Source organism: Neofelis nebulosa, chromosome 3 (assembly GCF_028018385.1).
Source record: "Neofelis nebulosa isolate mNeoNeb1 chromosome 3, mNeoNeb1.pri, whole genome shotgun sequence".
NCBI classification, from domain to species: Eukaryota; Metazoa; Chordata; class Mammalia; order Carnivora; family Felidae; genus Neofelis; species Neofelis nebulosa.
In genome coordinates, this window is record NC_080784.1 from 45,616,987 (window position 1) to 45,637,194 (window position 20,208).

Sequence of the window (20,208 nt, forward strand, 5' to 3'; positions counted from 1 at the left end):
TAAATATATAGAGAAAGATTTGGAAGAATACTCACCAAAATATTTACAGTGGTTATCCATGACAGAAGAATGGGAATGATGGAGGAGGGAGGCATAAACCTTTCTACTTTTGTATTTAAAATATTTGCTGGGAACGTGGGTGGCTCAGTCGGTGAAGCATCTGACTTGAGCTCAGGTTGTGATCTCACGGTCTGTGAGTTTGATCCCTGCGTCAAGTACTGTGCTGACAGCTCAGAGCCTGGAGCCTGCTTCGGATTGTGGGTCTCCCTTTCTGTCCCTCCCCCACTCATGCTTTGTCTCTGTCTCCCAAAAATGAATAAATGTTAAAAAAAATTATTTTAAATGTGTGCAATAAGATTTTGTTACTTTTGTAATGATAAAAGAACCACTGGGCAAAACATGAATGATTTAAAGGAAGCTTGTATGGAACCTAATTTATATGTGTCAAAACATTGCTTACTTTGCAAATACCAATTTTAACCTGAGACTTACAATTTCTAACTTGGGAAACATAAAGGAATGCAAAACAATTTTGGATGTTTGCTAAGAGGATAAAATTTTGTTACTGAAATTGTGAAAGTAATTGAGAGTTTCAAATAGATAAGCATTTAAGGTAAAAGGCATTTACCTTGTATCAGAATTATATTGACTACTTGTTTTAAAAATCCTTAGTGCTTGTGTATATCTGGATATGGCAATTGAGTACAGGATATTGTAGTGACTTTTTTTTCAATTGATAAGCCTCTAGCCTGTGGGGATATTAACACCTTTTAATCTCCTCTTTTAAAACTTTAGGCCCGATGAGAGAAAGGGAAAGTTAAGGATGCTGGAGCAGAACAATGGATTTCTCTTTCTCTTTCATGCAAGGGATCATGGGAAACACAATTCAGCAACCACCTCAACTCATTGACTCCGCCAACATCCGTCAGGAGGATGCCTTTGATAACAACAGTGACATTGTTGAAGATGGTGGCCAGACACCATATGAAGCTACCTTGCAGCAAGGCTTTCAGTATCCACCTACAACAGAAGATCTTCCTCCACTCACAAATGGCTATCCACCATCGATCAGCATGTATGAAACTCAAACCAAATACCAGTCATATAATCAGTATCCCAATGGGTCAGCCAATGGCTTTGGTGCAGTTAGAAACTTTAGCCCCACTGACTATTACCATTCAGAAATTCCAAACACAAGACCACATGAAATTCTGGAAAAACCTTCTCCTCCACAGCCACCACCTCCTCCTTCGGTACCACAAACTGTGATTCCAAAGAAGACTGGCTCACCTGAAATTAAACTAAAAATAACCAAAACTATCCAGAATGGCAGGGAATTGTTTGAGTCTTCCCTTTGTGGAGACCTTTTAAATGAAGTACAGGCAAGTGAGCACACAAAATCAAAGCATGAAAGCAGAAAGGAAAAGAGGAAAAAAAGCAACAAGCATGACTCATCTAGATCTGAAGAGCGCAAGTCACACAAAATCCCCAAATTAGAACCAGAGGAACAAAATGTAAGTTGAAACATTTGAAAAATTTTGTAACCTTTCAGATTTACTGGAAGTCCACGAAATATTTTTCAGTTTTTATCTCTTCAAATATAAATATTCCTGATAACTTCTTTCTTCTAATCCCTAGCAAGGAACTTGGGGTGTTATTATAGGTGCTGAGTAAGAAATTTTTTGGATAAATGAATGGACATCATTAGAGGGAAGAAATATTTTTAAGACATCAGACACTAAGAATCTTGCTGCTTATGTTTCTTTGTCTAATAGCTTCACTTATTTCTGTTTGCTTATAATAAACTCCTGGTTTCTAAAGATGAAGAAAGGCAGAGAAGATGGTTAATTATATTGGTTTTCTTTATTTTGAACTAACTTTTCCCCGGAGAGCTTAGATTTAAACACTCATTACCATTGTATTTGCTACAAAATAATGTGAATAGAGGAACTCTTTGTATTAAAATCAGAGTTAGTATTCATATATATTAAAACTTTAGGTGGACTGTATGTTAACTAAAATTGAAATAAAAAAATCTTCAGGTGGAATTTTTATAAAAGTCATTCTTCATAGGTAACTTAAGATGCATGCTGCCAATTTTTTAAAATATCTCTGAGGTTTCAGTATGAATTTACTTAATAATAGGTATGTAACAGATCAATCCTAGCTTGAATGAAGAGTTTTTAGTTACTATTCTAATACATGGTATGAATTGAAGACATTTCCCAGACATTGATTTGAGAAGAAATAGATATTTTTGTAATACTAGTCTGCTTTTCTGTCTGATCTGGTATGCCTGAATAAGTTAATTTATTATCTTCTGTTTAAAGAAATGTTTACTTCATACCAACTCACCTTTCCCTCAGTAGCTGGGTTCCAGTACTTCATTCAACTCAAATGTGATCATTTTCTAGAGTAAAAGGCCACACTGATTCTAGACTCTCATGAGTCCCGGTGTAATATTTCAGTTTTTCTCATTTTTCTATAGTTTTATTTATTCATTTAACAATACTGTTTAAGTATCTACTCTTAAAGTAGGGCAAGGAATGAAAGTAAAGATGCCTACTTCCAGGCTGCTTATATTCTAGTAAGAGGAGCCAGAAAATACATGCATACATATGTACATACATTCAAACATCTGTATAGTATAGTTTAGTATAGTATAGTATAGTATAGTATAGTATAGTATAGTATAGTATAGTTTAGGTAGTATTAAGTGCTGTAAAGAAAATAAAACTGGGTAATGAGATAAAGAGTAATTAGAGACACTTTAGCTATTCTGGTGTCTTAGTTCTGCATTTGTAAAATGAAGGCTTTGTAACTAAGTGTTTTCTGAAATGCCTAAATTTCTGAAATCATTTCTTAAATGCCTCACCCCTTGAACTTAGCTCACATAGTATCTTATACAGACTGTATAAGTACAGCCAAGTGAGCACACATTGAGCACATCAATTACTTCATTAAGTAAATGAATAAACGGAAGGAGAAAAGTTAACTTTTTGCATTCCAGATGCATTCACTGTAGCATTTTTTCCCTAGACCTACAGTGAAAAGGTATGTGATACACTGTGACCCTTGGGAATCACAAAAATGCATAAAACCTGAATTTGGTTAAAACCAGAGCTAAAGCTTAGTTCCTGAGAACTGTTTTGTTGGCCCATCTTGCTTTTCCTCTAGACAATCTGGCAGATAGGAGAATATCCAATTTTACTTACTGGGCTAGACTTTTTACCTCTTTTGACAAGGTACATTAAAAATATATTTCAAAATAGAAACAGGTCTGGAAGCATTTAGAGGCAGGATAAGACAATCTGCTTACTTTTTATATCCTTTTTATTTTATTGGAATCTAGGAAAATTGAGTGCAATGATATTTCTAATAGTCCCTTTATAATGAGATTTTAAGTTTTTTTTTTTTTTTAATTTATTTTGAGAGAGAGAGAGAGCAGGGGAGGGGCAGAGAGAGGGAGAGAGAATCGCAAGCAGGCTCCACACCATCAGCATGGAGCCCGACATGGGGCTCAAACTCATGAACCGTGAGATCATGACTTGAGCCAAAACCAAGAGTTGGAAGCTTAACCTACTGAGTCACCCAGGCGCTCCTAATAGTGAGATTTTTAAGCCCATTCTGTCTTTGTTGGATATGTGCTATGCCTAGCTCTTTGTATCACTTAAACCTTGAGTTAATTGTTAAATCCAAGGATTCAAATGATTAGATAGAATTTAAAAGTTTTAGTTCATTTTCTTTTTGGTAAATCATGTGGGGCATAGTTTAATATGTCATTATTTAGGATCTTACAGTATCTTGAGGTAAAAGAATATCAATTTGACTGAAGGTATAGATGTAGTATTGATTGCACTAAATATTACCAAGACCATTGCCTGAAAGTTGAGTTTTTGGTGAAAATCCAGGTTTTCCTTCCCCTCCCCCATCCTTTTTGTCCTTGCCCCCTTTCCCTCTCCCCCAATGTTTCTCTCCCTCTTTCTCTTTGTTACTCTCCCTTCACTCCTCCCTTTTCTTCTAAAGAGAAAAATGAGAAGATCTTGTTAGTTGAATTTTGATTAATTAAAATTTATCACACATAGGGGACAGAGCTAAAGAAGTGGGCACCATAAAAGTTGTACTCCATTCTGATAATAGAACTTTAAAGCTAGAGCCTCCCAAGACTCCTGTGTCATGCTTCACTAAACTATGCAGATGACCAGTAATGTGCACAAAATGATTGGTTTTGTAACTTTGTTTTCTTTTTTTTTTATTATTATTATTAGGTTTCCTTAACTTGAACAACATTTATTTTGTTTCCCTTAGGATAGTTTTTCGTGTTTTAATTTTTGACACTGTTGTGCCTCCTTGTTGTTACTAAAGGTCCAAGCACTTGGTGTTTAGCATCGTAGAGGCCTTAGAAATGAAAGGGAAGCCCAAGTGAGAGTCTGCTGACGCAACTGGACAGCTCCCCTCCCCAGATGCTTTAGGGAAGCATAATGAGAACTGAGTGCTTGGAGGAAAAGTTTGAAATGTCCTTAAGCTGGATTTGTTTTTATATGTATTTTTGTTCCCTAAAAACCCAGTCATAAGTTCTTTTTTGAGCAGTCTCATTTAAAGTAATCCTTAATGATTTCACTCACTACTTTTTTCTTTTTTTCTTGGTATTTGATCTATAAGTATCTCCTCCCAGTTCTGGGCTGTTTGGCCTTCTAAAGAGTGGCTGTTATTTGGAACGACCTAAGTATATCTTCTCAACAATAAAATGTGTCCAAACATCTAGGCAGCAGGAGACCTGAGATCACTACTGAAATTGTATATTCTGTAAAGCTGGTGGAGCTGTTTTCCCTCCTATCAAATTAGAAACATGTGAAAATGTTTCTGCATGTCTTCCTCCCTGGCAGGTGTCATGCCTCAGGCATGTGAGCGTAGGCCCTATTCAAACATTGGTCTTCCACCAGCACCTCAGTGGGCTTATCCACTAAGACTAGTCTCATTAACTCTTAGCTTGCCATTTTCATTTATAAAAAGCCAAATAGCTTCCGGTCCCCTCAGCACTAAGTTAGAGCTTATATTTGGTTCTCTAGCCTCAGAGTATTAGGTCTTAAAATTCTTAGAAACTGTTTAAGTGCAAAATGTTCCTTTTGTACAGATGTTTTAGTGTTTAAGGTTATGACCTTAAATAGTTATTTAGAAAGTAATACAGAAAGATGCACGAACAATTTACTGCCTTTGAATTTTTCTTTCCACCTTAAATGTTGACATAAATTTTGGGTTTTTTAAAAGAATGTGATTTTGCTTAATGTTTTGAAAATTATTAGGGATTAGGAATTCTAGATTTGATGCATATTATTCATTTTAATAAATCTCTTGGGTTTTAATAAAAGTACTAGACCAAATTCTTTAAAAAGGAGTATTTTGGATAATGTAATTTTATTTTAGCTGTTTTCTTAACATTTTTTTTCCTGTTTAAGAAACTTCTTGTTATTTTTTCCTGGAATATAGGTCTTTCCATATGGAATCAACTAAAAATGTAAAAAAGAGGTATATACCCATAAAATCAAAAATTTATAACTAAGGAGAGCTAACTCACTGTCATCTTTTTCTCAGAGTCTCTCTTCCTAACGCAACACTGTTAGTACCAAAAGGTATTTCTTGTCCTTACTTGATTTAAATCTCTTTTAAGCTTATCTATCCTTTGAACAACTAATGGAAAATGGATATTATACCCAGAAGTATTTTATCTGTTGGCATTTTCTGACTCATTTTTCTTGACTCCTAAGCATTTGACTTCCAGTGACCATTTTGTCTTAAAAACTTCCCTTAATTGGTGTTTGTGATACTATGCTGTTTATCTTCTTACCCTTTTTTTTGAGCTCAAATCGTAGATCTCTAAATGCCTACTAGATATTTCTGTTTTGCCCATGTATTAGCATATCTTGCAATGTATATTTCCTTTTTATCATTTCAGCATCCTTATTTGGCTTTCTTATTTTTCTTTCTTTTATATAGTCTTGAAAGCTTAGAATAAATCTTAAGCTTGCTTCTCTCCCTTGCCATTGTTTTCCTTTTAAAATGGCTGTATAAACAATTTTAGTTCTGTGAAAGTGATTTTAACAGTGTTTCAAGCTAGCCTGAAGTTGAAAAGCGAGTTTGGTTTGGAACAAACCAAAACAATCAAAAAAAGATAAGGCATTTGAGGGGCACCTGTGTGGCCCAGTCAGTTGAGCGTCCGACTTCGGCTCAGGTCATGATCTCACGGTCTGTGGGTTCAAGCCCCATGTCGGGCTCTGTGCTGACAGCTCAGAGCCTGGAGCCTGCTTCTGATCCTGGGTCTCTCTCCCCCACTGTCACTTTGTCTCACTCTGTCTCTCAAAAAAAAAATAAATGTAAAAAAATTTTTTTTTTAAAAAGATAAGGCATTTGAATAATAAACAGTTTTGAAGGAAATCCTGTCTTTAATCCAGAAAGGGAAGAATGTTAATGGGCTTCAGACCAGTTCTTACAATAATAGTAGGATTTTGTTGTGTGGCAAAGATGAGTCACTTCTTATCTGTCTGCCCTCAAAAGGAGTCACAGAGATCCCTTACACCCAGACATCCAGACATCATGAAGAGTGAGTGTGCGGAGGAGGACAACTCGCTTTCTTAGCGGCATATGTGCTTCCTCAAGCGGTCTTGTCTTCCTGCAGTAGCTGAAGAATGAGAAGTTAAGGTGAAGGCTTAAGCTGTATCTGTAGATTGAAGTGAAGCTACTGAAAGGGACTATGCAAATGTGGACAGTATTTCCAAACTGCTTTATTATTATACCAGTGATCAGGAAGACAGTTTCCACTTGAACACAGATTTTTCTTTCCTTGCTCAATGAGTGTGTCCTATTGGATTATGTGGTACCACCACAGACACATCTGACAGCGAATTTTGTGCCCATCGACAAGTTGCCGCTACCTTTTTTCACCTGGGCTGTTTTCAGTAACCTAATTAAACATTCTGCTTCTCCTCTTGCTTCTATTTTCCGCATAATAGTTAACATGATCTTTAATGCATAAAGTGGTGTGTGTTACTTCTCTACCTAATCCTCTTCAGTAGCTTTTTACTGCACTTAAGATAAAACATTTGAATATACTTATGAGGCCCTCATAATGTACCCTGTCTCCCCTCTCTCATCATGTAACCTCTCTCTCCTTTGGGCAATTAAGTCAGTTGTAATGGCCTTCCTACCATTACAATTTCCTACCATGAAATTTCTACCTTTTTTTTCTTAATCAAAAAAAAATTTTTTTTAATGTTTTTATTTATTTTTGAGAGAGAGAGAGAGACTGAGTGCAAGCAGGGGGAGGAGCAGAGAGACACACACAGAATCTGAAGCAGGCTCCAGGCTCTGAGCTGTCAGCACAGAGCCGGACGTGGGGTTTGAACTCATGAACCACAAGATCATGATCTAAGCCGAAGTCGGACGTTCAACCGACTGAGCCACCCAGGCACCCCTCTTAAATTTTTTTAATGTTTACTTTTGAGAGAGAAAGAGAGAGAGAGACACACACACAGAGAAACAGAGCATGAGTGGGAGAAGTACAGAGATAGAGGAAGACACAGAATCTGAAGCAGTCTCCAGGCTCTGAGCTGTCAGCAGAGAGCGTGATGTAGGGCTCGAATTCATGAACAATGAGATCCTGACCTAAGCCGAAGTTGGAGGCTTAACTGACTGAGCACCCAGGCCCCCTGAAATTTCTACCTTTTTAAATCCCAGGAACTGCACACATGCCATGACTTATTCTGGAATGTTCTTCCCACTTTTTACTAGACTATTCATCCTTTGATTCTCAGATTACAATTTACTTTTTCAGAAAGGCCTTTCTTGACCTTCATATTTAAAGATGCACCCCCCCCCCTTTATTTCTCTTCATACATTTACATTGTATAAGTGTATATTTTTATTTGTTTAGTGTCTGTCTGTCCTACCCAACTGTAAGCTCTTTGAGGTGATGGATCAAATCTATTAGTTTCATCATTGCATACCCACCTTCTAGAACAGTGCCTGGAAATTCATAGGCAGTGTTGAGTAAATGACTGATACTTGGAGTTTAGGGTATTAGTCTGGCTTATCATTTCCTTGTAGTTAAAAATCTTTCTACAGTTTTTTATTTAATAAAACTTTATTTTTACTGGTATTACAACAGTGTCCTGAATTAATTGAATTGACAATTTTAAGTAGCTTCTAGAATTACTCATATTTTTAAATTGGAACTAAGACCTAATTTGATACATATATCTTTCTTTATGCCATCTAAATTAAATTCTGTTCTTTGACAAGTGAGAAGTTTTTTAAATATCTTTTTTTTTTAATTTTTTTTTTAATATTTATTTATTTTTGAGACAGAGAGAGAGAGAGAGCATGAACAGGGGAGGGGCAGAGAGAGAGGGAGACACAGAATCCCAAGCAGGCTCCAGGCTCTGAGCTGTCAGCACAGAGCCCGACGCGGGGCTCAAACCCACAGACCGCGAGATCATGACCTGAGCCGAAGTCGGACGCTTAACCGACTGAGCCACCCAGGCGCCTCTTAAATATCTTTTTAATTATAAAAGTAATATGCTTTATACAGAAAGTACCAATAACACAAAAATACAGATCTTCCTGGAGCACCTGGGTGGCTCAGTGGGTTACATGTCCGACTCTTGGTTTCAGCTCAGGTCATGATCTCATCATTCTGAGAGTTCGAGCCTCAGGCTCGGTGCTGACAGTGCAGAGCCTGCTTGGGATTCTCTGTCTCCCCATCTCTGTGCTCCTCCTCCATTCACACTGTCTCCGTCTCTATTAAAATAAATAAATAAACTTAAAATATATATATAGATAGATCTTCCTTCACCATTTCCCTAATCTCATTCCCCAAAGATAACTACTCTTATCAATTTGATATAAAATGTATCAAATACTTTTCAAGGCATATACAGATTATTTTAAAATAAAAAGTTGGAAGATGTTGATAGATATGTAGATTACTGACATGGAATAGTGCTATACTTACTATCCTCTGCTTAGATTTTCTCATTTTGTTTTCTGTAAATAGTTCCCTAAAATATAATTGCTCAATTGAAGAGGGACATATTTTGAAGTTTGATAGATATTTCCAAATTGCCTTCCCTAAGGATTCCAGAAAAATAATTTTTAAGTAACCTATTTGTGGATTTTATGATTAGAAAAATAATGTTTATCATAGACAATTTGACAAATACAGAAAAGCACACCAAAAAAAATCACTTTTTCCATCACCTGGTGGTATTCTAGTTTTTCTTTCTGTGTACTTAAAAAAAATTATTTTTCCAAGATTGGAATCATACCATACAGATTGGTTTGCAATTTGCTCTTTTCAAAAAATGTTATATTATTTTCCCATGTCCATATATATATATATATATATATATATATATATATATATATAAATATATATATATATATAATTTTTTTTTTAAAGATCTTATTTTTAAGTAATCTCTACACCCAACATAGGGCTCAAACTCACAACCCCAAGATCAAGAATCACATGCTTCACTAACTGAGCCATCCAGGCACCCCTTCCATGTCATTTTAAAATTCATTTATATTTCTTCGCTATCTTGTTATAATGTATTTAACTAATTGATGTTACTAGACATTTAGATTGTTTTCTAATTTGCTTTTATAAATAGGACTGGTGTGCATATCTGTGTGTGTGTATATATTTATACCTCTCCACGCTTTTTCAACATACATATGTATTTAGAAGTGGAACTTCTGGAACAGAGTCTTAAAATTTAAGGCTTTTCATTCATGCCAGATTGCTCTCCAGGAAAATTCCAAGTTATATCTTACTAGCAATCTCAGAGTACTCATTTTTCTGCACCCCGTTAGGTCTAAATAAATAAATACATAAATAAAATAAATAAATTAAGTTTTAGAAGTGATGAAATAAGAAATGAGAGATACAGCTATGGCATGGAATAGACCATGAATGTTAAGACATCGTGCACTGCATACGTTGTATTCTTACTACCTACATTATCCAGTTAATAAATGTCCTTTATTCTCTTTGTGATTTAGTTTTGATTCTTTTTTGTGTATGTAACTATTCTTTGGTTGGCTGCCATTTTATTTTTTTTAATCTATACCTTTTCACCTAGAGACCAAATGAGAGGATTGACACTGTGTCAGAAAAACCAAGAGATGATCCAGTACTAAAAGAGGAACCCCCGGTGAGTTGTTATATTGAATACTGTCTAATCAAGTATGGTGTGAGAAGGTGAAAGCAGGGTGACTAAAATATAACACATGTTTACACATATTATTATAGTTCCATACTTCTGGATTTCCGAAATTATACTGAAATAAATCTTGGAGCTGGTTTAAGAGGTAGATACTTTCAGTGAATTATTCTCCTTTTCAAAACTATGACCACTTTTTCTTATCAAAGTATAATCAACATGTAGCATTGTGTTAGTTTCAGGTGTACAACATATTGATTTGATATGTGTATACATTGCAAAATTATCACCTCAATATGTGTAATTACCATCTGTCACCATACAAAGTTACAAAAATATTTTTATGACACCTTTTTAATGGATTATGTGAATTCTCAAGGTCTCTTATAGATAAGACATCAAGAATATCAGCCCTATTTTCAATATCTGGAGTGAAGCTTATTGTTTTCCTTCTCTTCCTTTTTGCTAGTTATGGATAGGTATCAGGGAAAATATAATTGAAGATAAATTTTACTAGGTTAACATGTTTAATGTACTTGTACATAATGTCTTTTTTTTAACTTTGTCTGCTAATGAAGTTTTATGACCTTTTCCTGTAGGTTCAGCCAATATTATCTTCTGTTCCAACAACAGAAGTGTCAGCTGGTGTTAAGTTCCAGGTTGGCGATCTTGTTTGGTCTAAGGTGGGAACCTATCCTTGGTGGCCTTGCATGGTTTCAAGTGATCCCCAGCTCGAGGTTCATACCAAAATTAACACAAGAGGTAACTAAAGGCATAAATAGATATTAAATAAAAGGTCGGGGGGGGGGATTGAATCTTAAATATTGTATATAAGAGTGTGCACATAATATACAATCTGACACCAAAATATCAGGGCTTTTTTATGTTTATTTTTGAGAGAGACAGACAGAGACAGACAGAGACAGAGCACAAGTGGGGAAGAAGAGAGTGAGGGAGACACAGAATCTGAAGCAGGCTCCAGGCTCCAGGCCCAAGCTATCAGCACAGAGCCCCACACGGGCTTGAACTCACCAACTGTGAGATCATGACCTGAGCTGAAATCGAATGCTTAACCAACTGAGCCACCCAGGTGCCCCCAAAATATCAGTTTTTAATTACTAGTGATAGAATTCTGGTCATCTTAATGGGCAGAAAGCCTCTATACCTGAGACAGTCCTTGTTTTCCCTTTTACCACTCTGCATTTTATAATTTCTTCGTGCTGCTTCTTTAAAAAACCTTTATCTGACTGACCTCTCATATGAATTCCAAAAGAAAGCAGATGGGTAAGTAATAAGATGTCTTATATGGGGGAAAAAAAAATATGTCTTATATGAGCTTAGTGGGCATTTGGGCCATGCTTTCTCACTGTACATTTTATTTCATCATTGACTACTATGGATAGTAATTTTTTACCCACACAGTGTTTTCAATCCTGATGAAATTTTCACAATGCTTTTTTTGCCTCCTTCAATCCATTTTTTAATCTGTAAATTTACTGAGACATCCTTATAAATTCAGTACAACATAGACGTACAGCTTGAATCTAGCTATTTAGCATAGAATCCTACCTTAGGAATATTAATGTTAAGAAAAAGATGTTTTCTAACTTTTCTCCATTTCTTTTCATGGGTTTGACCAAAACATGTTGACTAGATTATTGGGATTCTAAAATTTGGAATGGACTTGCTTAGTTAGCCAGAGGAAGGTTTGAGCTTGGAATTTATTTCTGGATATTTGTTTTGTGAACTCACTCTTGTTACATGTTGAGTTCCTTATTGTTTGTGACAACTCTGCACCTATTTTTCTCTTTAAAATTTCTTTCTTGCTTCCTGTTCATTGTTATGAAAAGAAAAAATGTCTACATAAGTCTTGCAAGTTAGATTTGTGACAAGATCAGCCATATCTATAACTTTTGTGCTACATAGCCAGTAATCTGCCCTGGTACAGGAGACAATTATCTGTCATTATAACCTGCTAATTAAAGGTTGGGTAACTGGAAGCATCAATGGAGCAGACGTAAAAAAACAAAAACAAAAAAAACCCAGCATTGTGGAATGTCTACTTTTGTGGAGGGCACTATGTTAAGCATTTCTCTTATGTATTTTATGCAGTCCACATAGCAGCAACACTATGAAGTAGGTACTATTATTATCCTTATGTTTTGAATAAGTAAATAGGGTTTCAGAGAGACATATCCAGAACCTCCACTCTTAAACATACTGTGTATTGAAAGGAAAGTTAATTGAATTCACCTAGTCATAATTTACCAAGGTTGGAGGAAGGCAGTCAGTCCTAGTTCTTTCATTTATTACTTATTACTCAGAGTGTTGGACTAGTAATCTCTGAAATACCTTGAATGTTTAATAATCTATGATTTTATGAATGGGAGAAGAAAGGGACAAGGATTTCCCAAAAGGACCAAGCTGCCTTCTTTTTTTAAAAGTTTTATTTTAATTCCAGTTAACATACAGTGTTATATTAGTTTCAGGTGTACAATATAGTAATTCAGCATTTCCATACATCACCCAAAGCTCATCACAAGTGCACTCCTTAATCTCCATCACCTATTTAACCCATCCGCCCCCCACCTCCCCTCTGATAACAAATCAGTTCTCTATAATTAAGAGTCTGTTTCTTGATTTGTCTCTCTCTTATTTTTTTCCCTTTGCTTGTTTTGTTTCTTAAATTCCATGTATGAGTGAAATCACATGGTATTTGTTTTTCTCTGACTTATTTTGCTTAGCATATTACCCTCTAGCTCCATCTATGTCATTGCAAATGGCAAGGTTTCATTCTTTTTGATGGCTGAGTATTATTCCAGTGTGTGTGTGTGTGTGTGTGTGTGTGTATATATATATATATATATATATATATATATATATATATATATATCACTTCTTCTTTATCCATTCATCAATTGATGGATACTTGGGCTGCTTCCATATCTTAGCTATTGTAAATAATGCTACTATAAACATAAGGGTGCATGGATCCCTTTGAATTAGTATTTTTGTATTCTTTGGGTAAATACCCAGTAGTGCAATTGCTGGATCATAAGGTAGTTCTGTTTTTAAGGAATCTCCATGTTTTTGAGGAATCTCCATATTTTTTTCCAGAGTGGCTGCACCAGTTTGCAATCCCACCAACAGTGTAAGAGGGTTCCCCTTTCTCCGCATCCTTGCCAGCACCTGTTGTTTCTTGTGTTGTTAATTTTAGCCATTCTGACAGGTGTAAGATGATAGTTCATTGTAGTTTTTGATTTGCATTTCCTTGATGATAAATGACGATGAGCATCTTTTCTTGTGTCTTTTAGGGCCAAACCTTTTTAAATAACATAATCCATGTACCTATCTGGGCTTCTAGAGCTCTCTGAGATATTATTATCATGTGATAATTATCAAGCTCTTTAATTCTTTCCCCTTAGAGCATGCTTCTGAGATTATATAGTTTCACCTGTAGTTACTTTATGAAAACCTGCTAATTTCAGCTTTTTTATGGGATATAAGTGAAAGCACAATTTATGCTGCATCTGTGTTTCAAAGGAAGTGTTTAAGTTTAGTTTTATGAATTAATCTAATTTGGTCTGGTATCCCCTAGACAATCTTCTACTTTACTGCTGGAAGAACTGATTTTGTTTGCATTATTGAGAAAACTGGAATTCTTAGAACTTAGAAATTTTTAAAAATTTAAATTAATTAAAAGTGTATTCTGATATTTTTAATGTTCTTTTTCTGCAGTAGTTTTTAAAATAACCGCTTTTTGATATATGCATTACATGCCAATTCCGTGCAATTCAGTGATTTTTTAGTACATTTACAGAGTTGTGCAGCCAGCATTACATCTAATTTTATTTATTTTTTATAAAGTATTTTTTTTTATGTTTATTTATTTATTTTGAGAGAGAGAGTGTGTGCATGCACTTAGAGAGAGAGGGAGAGAATCCACGCTGACAACATGGAGCCCAATGCAGGACTGGAACTAACCAACCATGAGATCATGACCTGAGTTGAAATCAGGAGTCAGACACTTACCAACTGAGCCATCCAGGCACCCCTCTACATCTAATTTTAGAACATTTTCAGGGTGCCTGGGTGGCTCGTCGATTGAGTGTCTGAATCTTGATTTCCACTTAGGTCATGATCCCAGGGTGGTAGAATTGAGCCCCATGCTGTACTCCAGGCTGAGCACGGAAGCTGCTTAAGATTCTCTCTCTCTCTCTCTCTCTCTCTCTCTCTCTCTCTCTCTCTCTCCCTCTCTCTCTCTCTCCCCCTCCCTCCCTCTCCCTCTCCCTCTCCCTCTCCCTCTCCCTCTCCCTCTCCCTCTCCCTCTCCCTCTCCCTCTCCCTCTCCCTCTCCCTCTCCCTCTCCCTCCCTCTCTCTCTCTCCCTCTCTCTCTCTCTCCCTCTCTCTCTCTCTCTATCTCTCTCTCTCTCCCTCTCCCCCTCTCCCCCTCTCCCTCTCTCTCCCCCTCCACCTCTCCCTCCCCCTCCCCCTCCCCCTCCCCCTCTCCTTCTCCCTCTCCCTCTCCCTCTCCCTCTCCCTCTCCCTCTCCCTCTCCCTCTCCCTTTCCCTTTCCCTCTCTCTCCCCCACCTTCTCCCCCTCTTCCTGTCCCCCTCTTCCCCACTTTCACATGCGTGCTCTCTCTCTCTCTCTCTCTAAAATGATAATAATAATCCATTATATGTTATCATTATGTTTTTATGAAAAATAACTATTTTCTCAAAAATATTAATGAGGAAGAAGAGTATCATTTTACATTGTTACAAATCTCTTTAATGTCTGACTTAAGTGAAGATACTAGATACTCATATCTGCCTGTACATTCAGTCTGTTATGATTTGTTGTTTTGGTTGAAATATATGCAGATGATCTGGCCTCAGGTATGTAGTCGGAAAGGGATAGTGTATTTTAATAGCCTTTTTAGATAATTGTGGATATATTTCTCTGATACTATACCCATACTCAACAAGTGGTGGGTAAGTTGGAATAGAGAGCCTAAAATCGTATCAATAAACTTTTTGCACTTTGTTACATTAGAATCCGTTGGTTCTGTCTTGCACTTTGAATGAATCTTTTACTTTACATGATTTTGTAATATCGTATATTGGCCACTTAAAAAATATTAGTTTTACCAAGTGAGACATATCTTCCAAATGTTGTCACATTCCTCTATAGATGTATTTTTAAATCATATTAGTTTACATGACCAGTTATTTCATCAGAAAATTCTTTGATTATTGGGAATTTGGAAGACTCACAGGGATAAATACTGGTTTTGCAAAATTCTAATTTTTGCTTGAAAGATCAAATTTTATTATTGGCACAAGTAGTGTCAGGCACAAGTAGTGTCAGTTGATTTCCTTGAAAGAGCAAACTTGCTTTTGAGGAAATATCTGCCAGATGCTCAATTTCAAATAATCATAGGTTTTCTGCCGGTCATTCTTTGAAATATGGTGTTTTGTGAAAAAGTGGCCAGTGACCTTGCAATTCAAACAACCGTACAGGTACTTTTCCTCAAGATAACTGTCACACTTCAGTATGTACTTTATGTATTCTTCCCGTTTTATCACACAGAATATTAAAGACCTGTATCCAAGGGTTGAGATTTAGTAAAATTAATCATTTTTACTGCATCACGAAGGACATTAAATAAAACTGCTTTTTTTTGTTTTTTAACTGCCAGTGTGTGGTTGTGAAGAATGTGATACTAGTATAGTTTGGTGTCACTCTCTGGTTTTATTTTTGCTAACATGACAGCAGTCTTATCTGCAATTGTTCCTGTAGTATTAAGTGCAAATGTCAACAAAGTGAAACAATAATAACATCTTGGTATTATTATAAAGATAGTTTTGACCTTACAGGATCCGTGAGTCTGTGGCCTCTTCCCCTCCCCTGTTTGTATAGCGCACTTTTATATGTCCAGAAAAGCAATTTGACCAGCATTCATTCATTCATTCATTCATTTTTGAGAGAGAGAGAGAGAGAATGGGAGAGGGGCGGAGAGAGAATCCCAAAAAGGCTCTGTGTTCTCTGCATGGAGCCAGATGCAGGGCTCAAACTCACCAACCGTGAGATCATAACCTGAACCGAAATCAAGAGTCAGACGTTTAACCAACTGCCACCCAGGCGCCCCTGACAGGCACTTTTAAAGTCCAAGAAAATATGTTATACATTTTTGGAAGGAAGAAAATATTTATTTAGACACAGATTTGTTTGTAAAAAGGTTTAAGACAAGGAAAAGTAAGTTGTGTAACCAAGATAAAAAATCTGATAATTAGCAGAATTTCTGATTTCCTTTCTCTTAAAACTTGCTGTACTAATTTTAACCATTTGGGAGTGATTTTTTACAGTAACTATTAGTTGTGTAATTGGCTGGTGTTGGATTATATCTTTGGACAATGCAAAGTGTACAAGTTTTAATAGGAGTAATGCTCGGGAACCTGGCTTAGGTTCACATTTTTGGCAGAGTATATGTGGATGCTTATGGTCTGAAATGCTTAGTAAGAATTTTTTCTTATAGGTGCCCGGGAATATCACGTCCAATTTTTTAGCAACCAGCCAGAGAGGGCCTGGGTTCATGAAAAGCGAGTACGAGAGTATAAGGGTCATAAACAGTATGAAGAATTATTGGCTGAAGCAACCAAACAAGCCAGCAATCACTCTGAGAAACAAAAGGTAACTGACAACGTATTAACATTACCAATCAAATATGGTTGTTAGGGAACTTAATAATTTAGTAGAATTTTTCATACTTAAATTCAGACAGTTGTTAGAATGATTTGTTATTTTAACCTAAGTTCAGTTTTAATAACTTATTTTTATGTTGGTAAGTTTTATATTTCATATAAACAACATTAGAGTACTATTAAGAACTTGAACTCTGCTTAATACATTGTTGGATTCTATTTTGAATTGAATTAATGTACATAAGACTAGAAGATGCCAGTGAAATGTTGATTTTGCCAGGGAATTTTATTCTTTTTCCTATTTCAACATCTTTCCATAATTCTCTTTAGTCTTATTTAGTAAATTGTTTTGTGAAAGTAAAGCTTCTGAAATATTTAGTGAGCACCTCCTGTGAGACAGGCACTATTTTAAGCATTTTATGTATATTAATTCACTTACTCTTCATAACAACCTAAGTGAGGTAGATACTATTATTCCTATTTCTACAAATGAAGAAATTGAGACATAGAAAACTTAAACAATGGATTCAGCCAAGATCACACTTGATGGAACCAAGAAATATGTTTGTGGTGGTGGATGTTTTAGAATTAGGACATCAACTCTTGATAATCTATCTGGTTGACATTTTTAAACTCAACTAATTTTAGGATGGGTCTCTTGTGATTCCAAAACTGTTCATATTTTTACACTTTAAAAGCTAAGTTTTATCACAGAGGATTTTAATATTTTCAGACTTAACATTTTACAGATTTATACATCAGTGTTCCACATATACCATCCCCTCTCATATTTTCCTTAGCTAATTTTGGACTTCCTCCAGTCTAACCCCCTGGAGAATTCATAGTTGCTTTGGTCATCTCACATACTTTTATTCAAAGTTTTCTTATGTGTTGTGCCACCTCAAAGTCTTCTGATCAACAATGATAGAGACCTATGGAAACCGATTCAGGGTTATTTTTTCTCTCATACATTGCTTCTTTCCTATGTCATGTCAACGCTCATTTGTTTCTCCAGGTTCTGTTTTTTTCTTCATTCTGCTTCTGTTTGCATTATGGTACAAACTGCCAGCCCAGCATCAAATGCTGACTCTGCCATTTAGCTTTGTTGTGATCTCTGTAGCACCCCTGAGCTTTAGGGTGTCATTTTTTTTTTTAATGTTTATTCATTTTTGAGAGAGAGAGACAGAGGGAGCATGAGCAGGGGAGGGGCAGAGAGAGGCGGGATCCCAGCTGACAGCAGTGAACCTGATGTGGGGCCCAAACTCACAAACTGTGAGATCACGACTTGAGGTGAAGTCAGATGCTCAACCGACTGAGCAACCCCGGTGCCCCTAGGGTGTCTTTTTTTTTTTTTTTTTTTTGGATTGAGAGAGGGTGGAAGTAAGTTAGGGGCAGAGAGAAAAAGAGGGAGAGACAGAGAAAAGCAGGGCTTACCTGAAGCGGGACTCTTGTTCACCCAAAGCAGGACTCGAACTCACAAACTGTGAGATCATGACCTGAGCTGAAGTCGGACGCTCAACCGACTGAGCCACCCAAGTACCCCTAGGGTGTCTTTTTGTTTTTTTTTTTTGAGAGAGAGAGGGTGGAAGTAAGTTAGGGGCAGAGAAAAAGAGGGAGAGAGAAAGAAAAACAGGGCTCACCTGAAGCAGGACTGTTGTTCACCCAAACCAGGACTTGAACTCACAAACTGTGAGATCATGACCTGAGCTGAAGTCATGCTTAACGACTGAGCTACCCAGGCACCCTAGGGTGTCATTTTTATTTTTTATTTTTTTTTAACGTTTATTTATTTTTGAGGCAGAGAGAGACAAGAGCATGAACGGGGGAGGGTCAGAGAGAGGGAAACACAGAATGTGAAACAGGCTCCAGGCTCTGAGCGGTCAGCACGGAGCCTGATGCGGGGCTCGAACTCACGGACCGCGAGATCATGACCTGAGCTGAAGTCAGCCGCTTAACCGACTGAGCCACCCAGGCGCCCCCCTAGGGTGTCATTTTTAATGTTAGTGCTTTATTGGCCTCTGAAAGTAATCGTTCTGTAATCTTTCTTCCCTTTGCTCTCTTTATTACTAGCTTTTTATGAACACAATGTGAGGAGGATGGCTCCCTCTTTGAGGGACTTATCCAGCAGAGTGGTCAACAAAAGATACATAAAAGAGAGTAGACCTGCATATCATCTGATGCTGATACTGACTTACCAAAGTTAAGGAGTTAGAACATTTCATTTGTTTTACTGAAGAACCTGAAGATATTTACATTACCTGGAGAGATGACAGAATCACATGGGAAATATATATTGGTTTAAATGTACCCATTAGATTAAAGTGTATCCGATAATGCCTGTGTCTTTTTTTAAAGATTCGGAAACCCCGACCTCAGAGAGAACGTGCTCAGTGGGATATTGGCATTGCCCATGCAGAGAAAGCATTGAAAATGACCCGAGAGGAAAGAATAGAACAGTATACTTTTATCTATATTGATAAACAGCCCGAGGAGGCTTTATCCCAAGCAAAAAAGAACGTTGCCTCCAAAGCCGAAGTTAAGAAAACACGAAGACCAAGGTCAGTGCCGAATACTCAGCCAGAACAGACCGATGCAGGTGAGGTGGCCTCCTCACCATCAAGTACTGAAATTCGGAGACAGAGCCAGAGGCGGCACACAAGTGTGGAAGAGGAAGAACCACCTCCTGTTAAAATAGCCTGGAAAACGGCTGCAGCGAGGAAATCTTTACCAGCTTCCATTACAATGCACAAAGGGAGCCTGGATTTGCAGAAGTGTAACATGTCTCCAGTTGTGAAAATTGAACAAGTGTTTGCTCTTCAGAATGCCACAGGAGATGGGAAATTTATCGATCAATTTGTTTATTCAACGAAGGTACCTCCTTTGTTTTGTGGATATTTGGGGGGAACAGTAATTAATAAGTAATCAACTTTGGCATTAAAAAAAACCCCACAAACAACACGAGGTCATACTTTAAATACCCTTTTGTCTGCTGAATTTGAAACGTATAATCAGTTCACTGTGTTTAAGAGGGGGCAAAAAAGGCAAAAAGGCTATGTTTTCCTTCTTTTTTTCCCTCTTTTGTATATGCCCATCTGTACTAGATTAATCTTGGGTTGTTCAGCCAAAATTGAGCTTAGCTCTCTAAAGTTGTGGGAAAAAACTGGGCACTTTGCCTGTTTCTGCATGTATAGTTAATTTTTCTTAGCCTCAAATTGTGCTTCTTATTAAATTATTTTTGTCAGTTATCTGAAGTAACCATTGTAATAATGTGTCTTGCTGATCTCTTTGGTTGCACCAGCAA

At 36.7% G+C, this 20,208-nt stretch overlaps 1 protein-coding gene across 8 annotated transcripts in view; it reads left to right on the forward strand.

The window, feature by feature from the left end:
• Window positions 1–20,208, forward strand: part of NSD3 (nuclear receptor binding SET domain protein 3) — a 119,081-nt gene that overhangs the window by 45,192 nt on the left and 53,681 nt on the right. For all 8 annotated transcript variants that reach the window (XM_058720661.1, XM_058720663.1, XM_058720660.1 and 5 more), the window contains 5 exons: window positions 796–1,514; window positions 10,140–10,211; window positions 10,820–10,982; window positions 16,742–16,896; window positions 19,263–19,778. In XM_058720661.1, coding sequence (XP_058576644.1) covers window positions 840–1,514; window positions 10,140–10,211; window positions 10,820–10,982; window positions 16,742–16,896; window positions 19,263–19,778 — 1,581 coding nt within the window. In that variant the 5' untranslated portion in view covers window positions 796–839. Of the gene's footprint in view, window positions 1–795; window positions 1,515–10,139; window positions 10,212–10,819; window positions 10,983–16,741; window positions 16,897–19,262; window positions 19,779–20,208 lie in introns of those variants that run through there.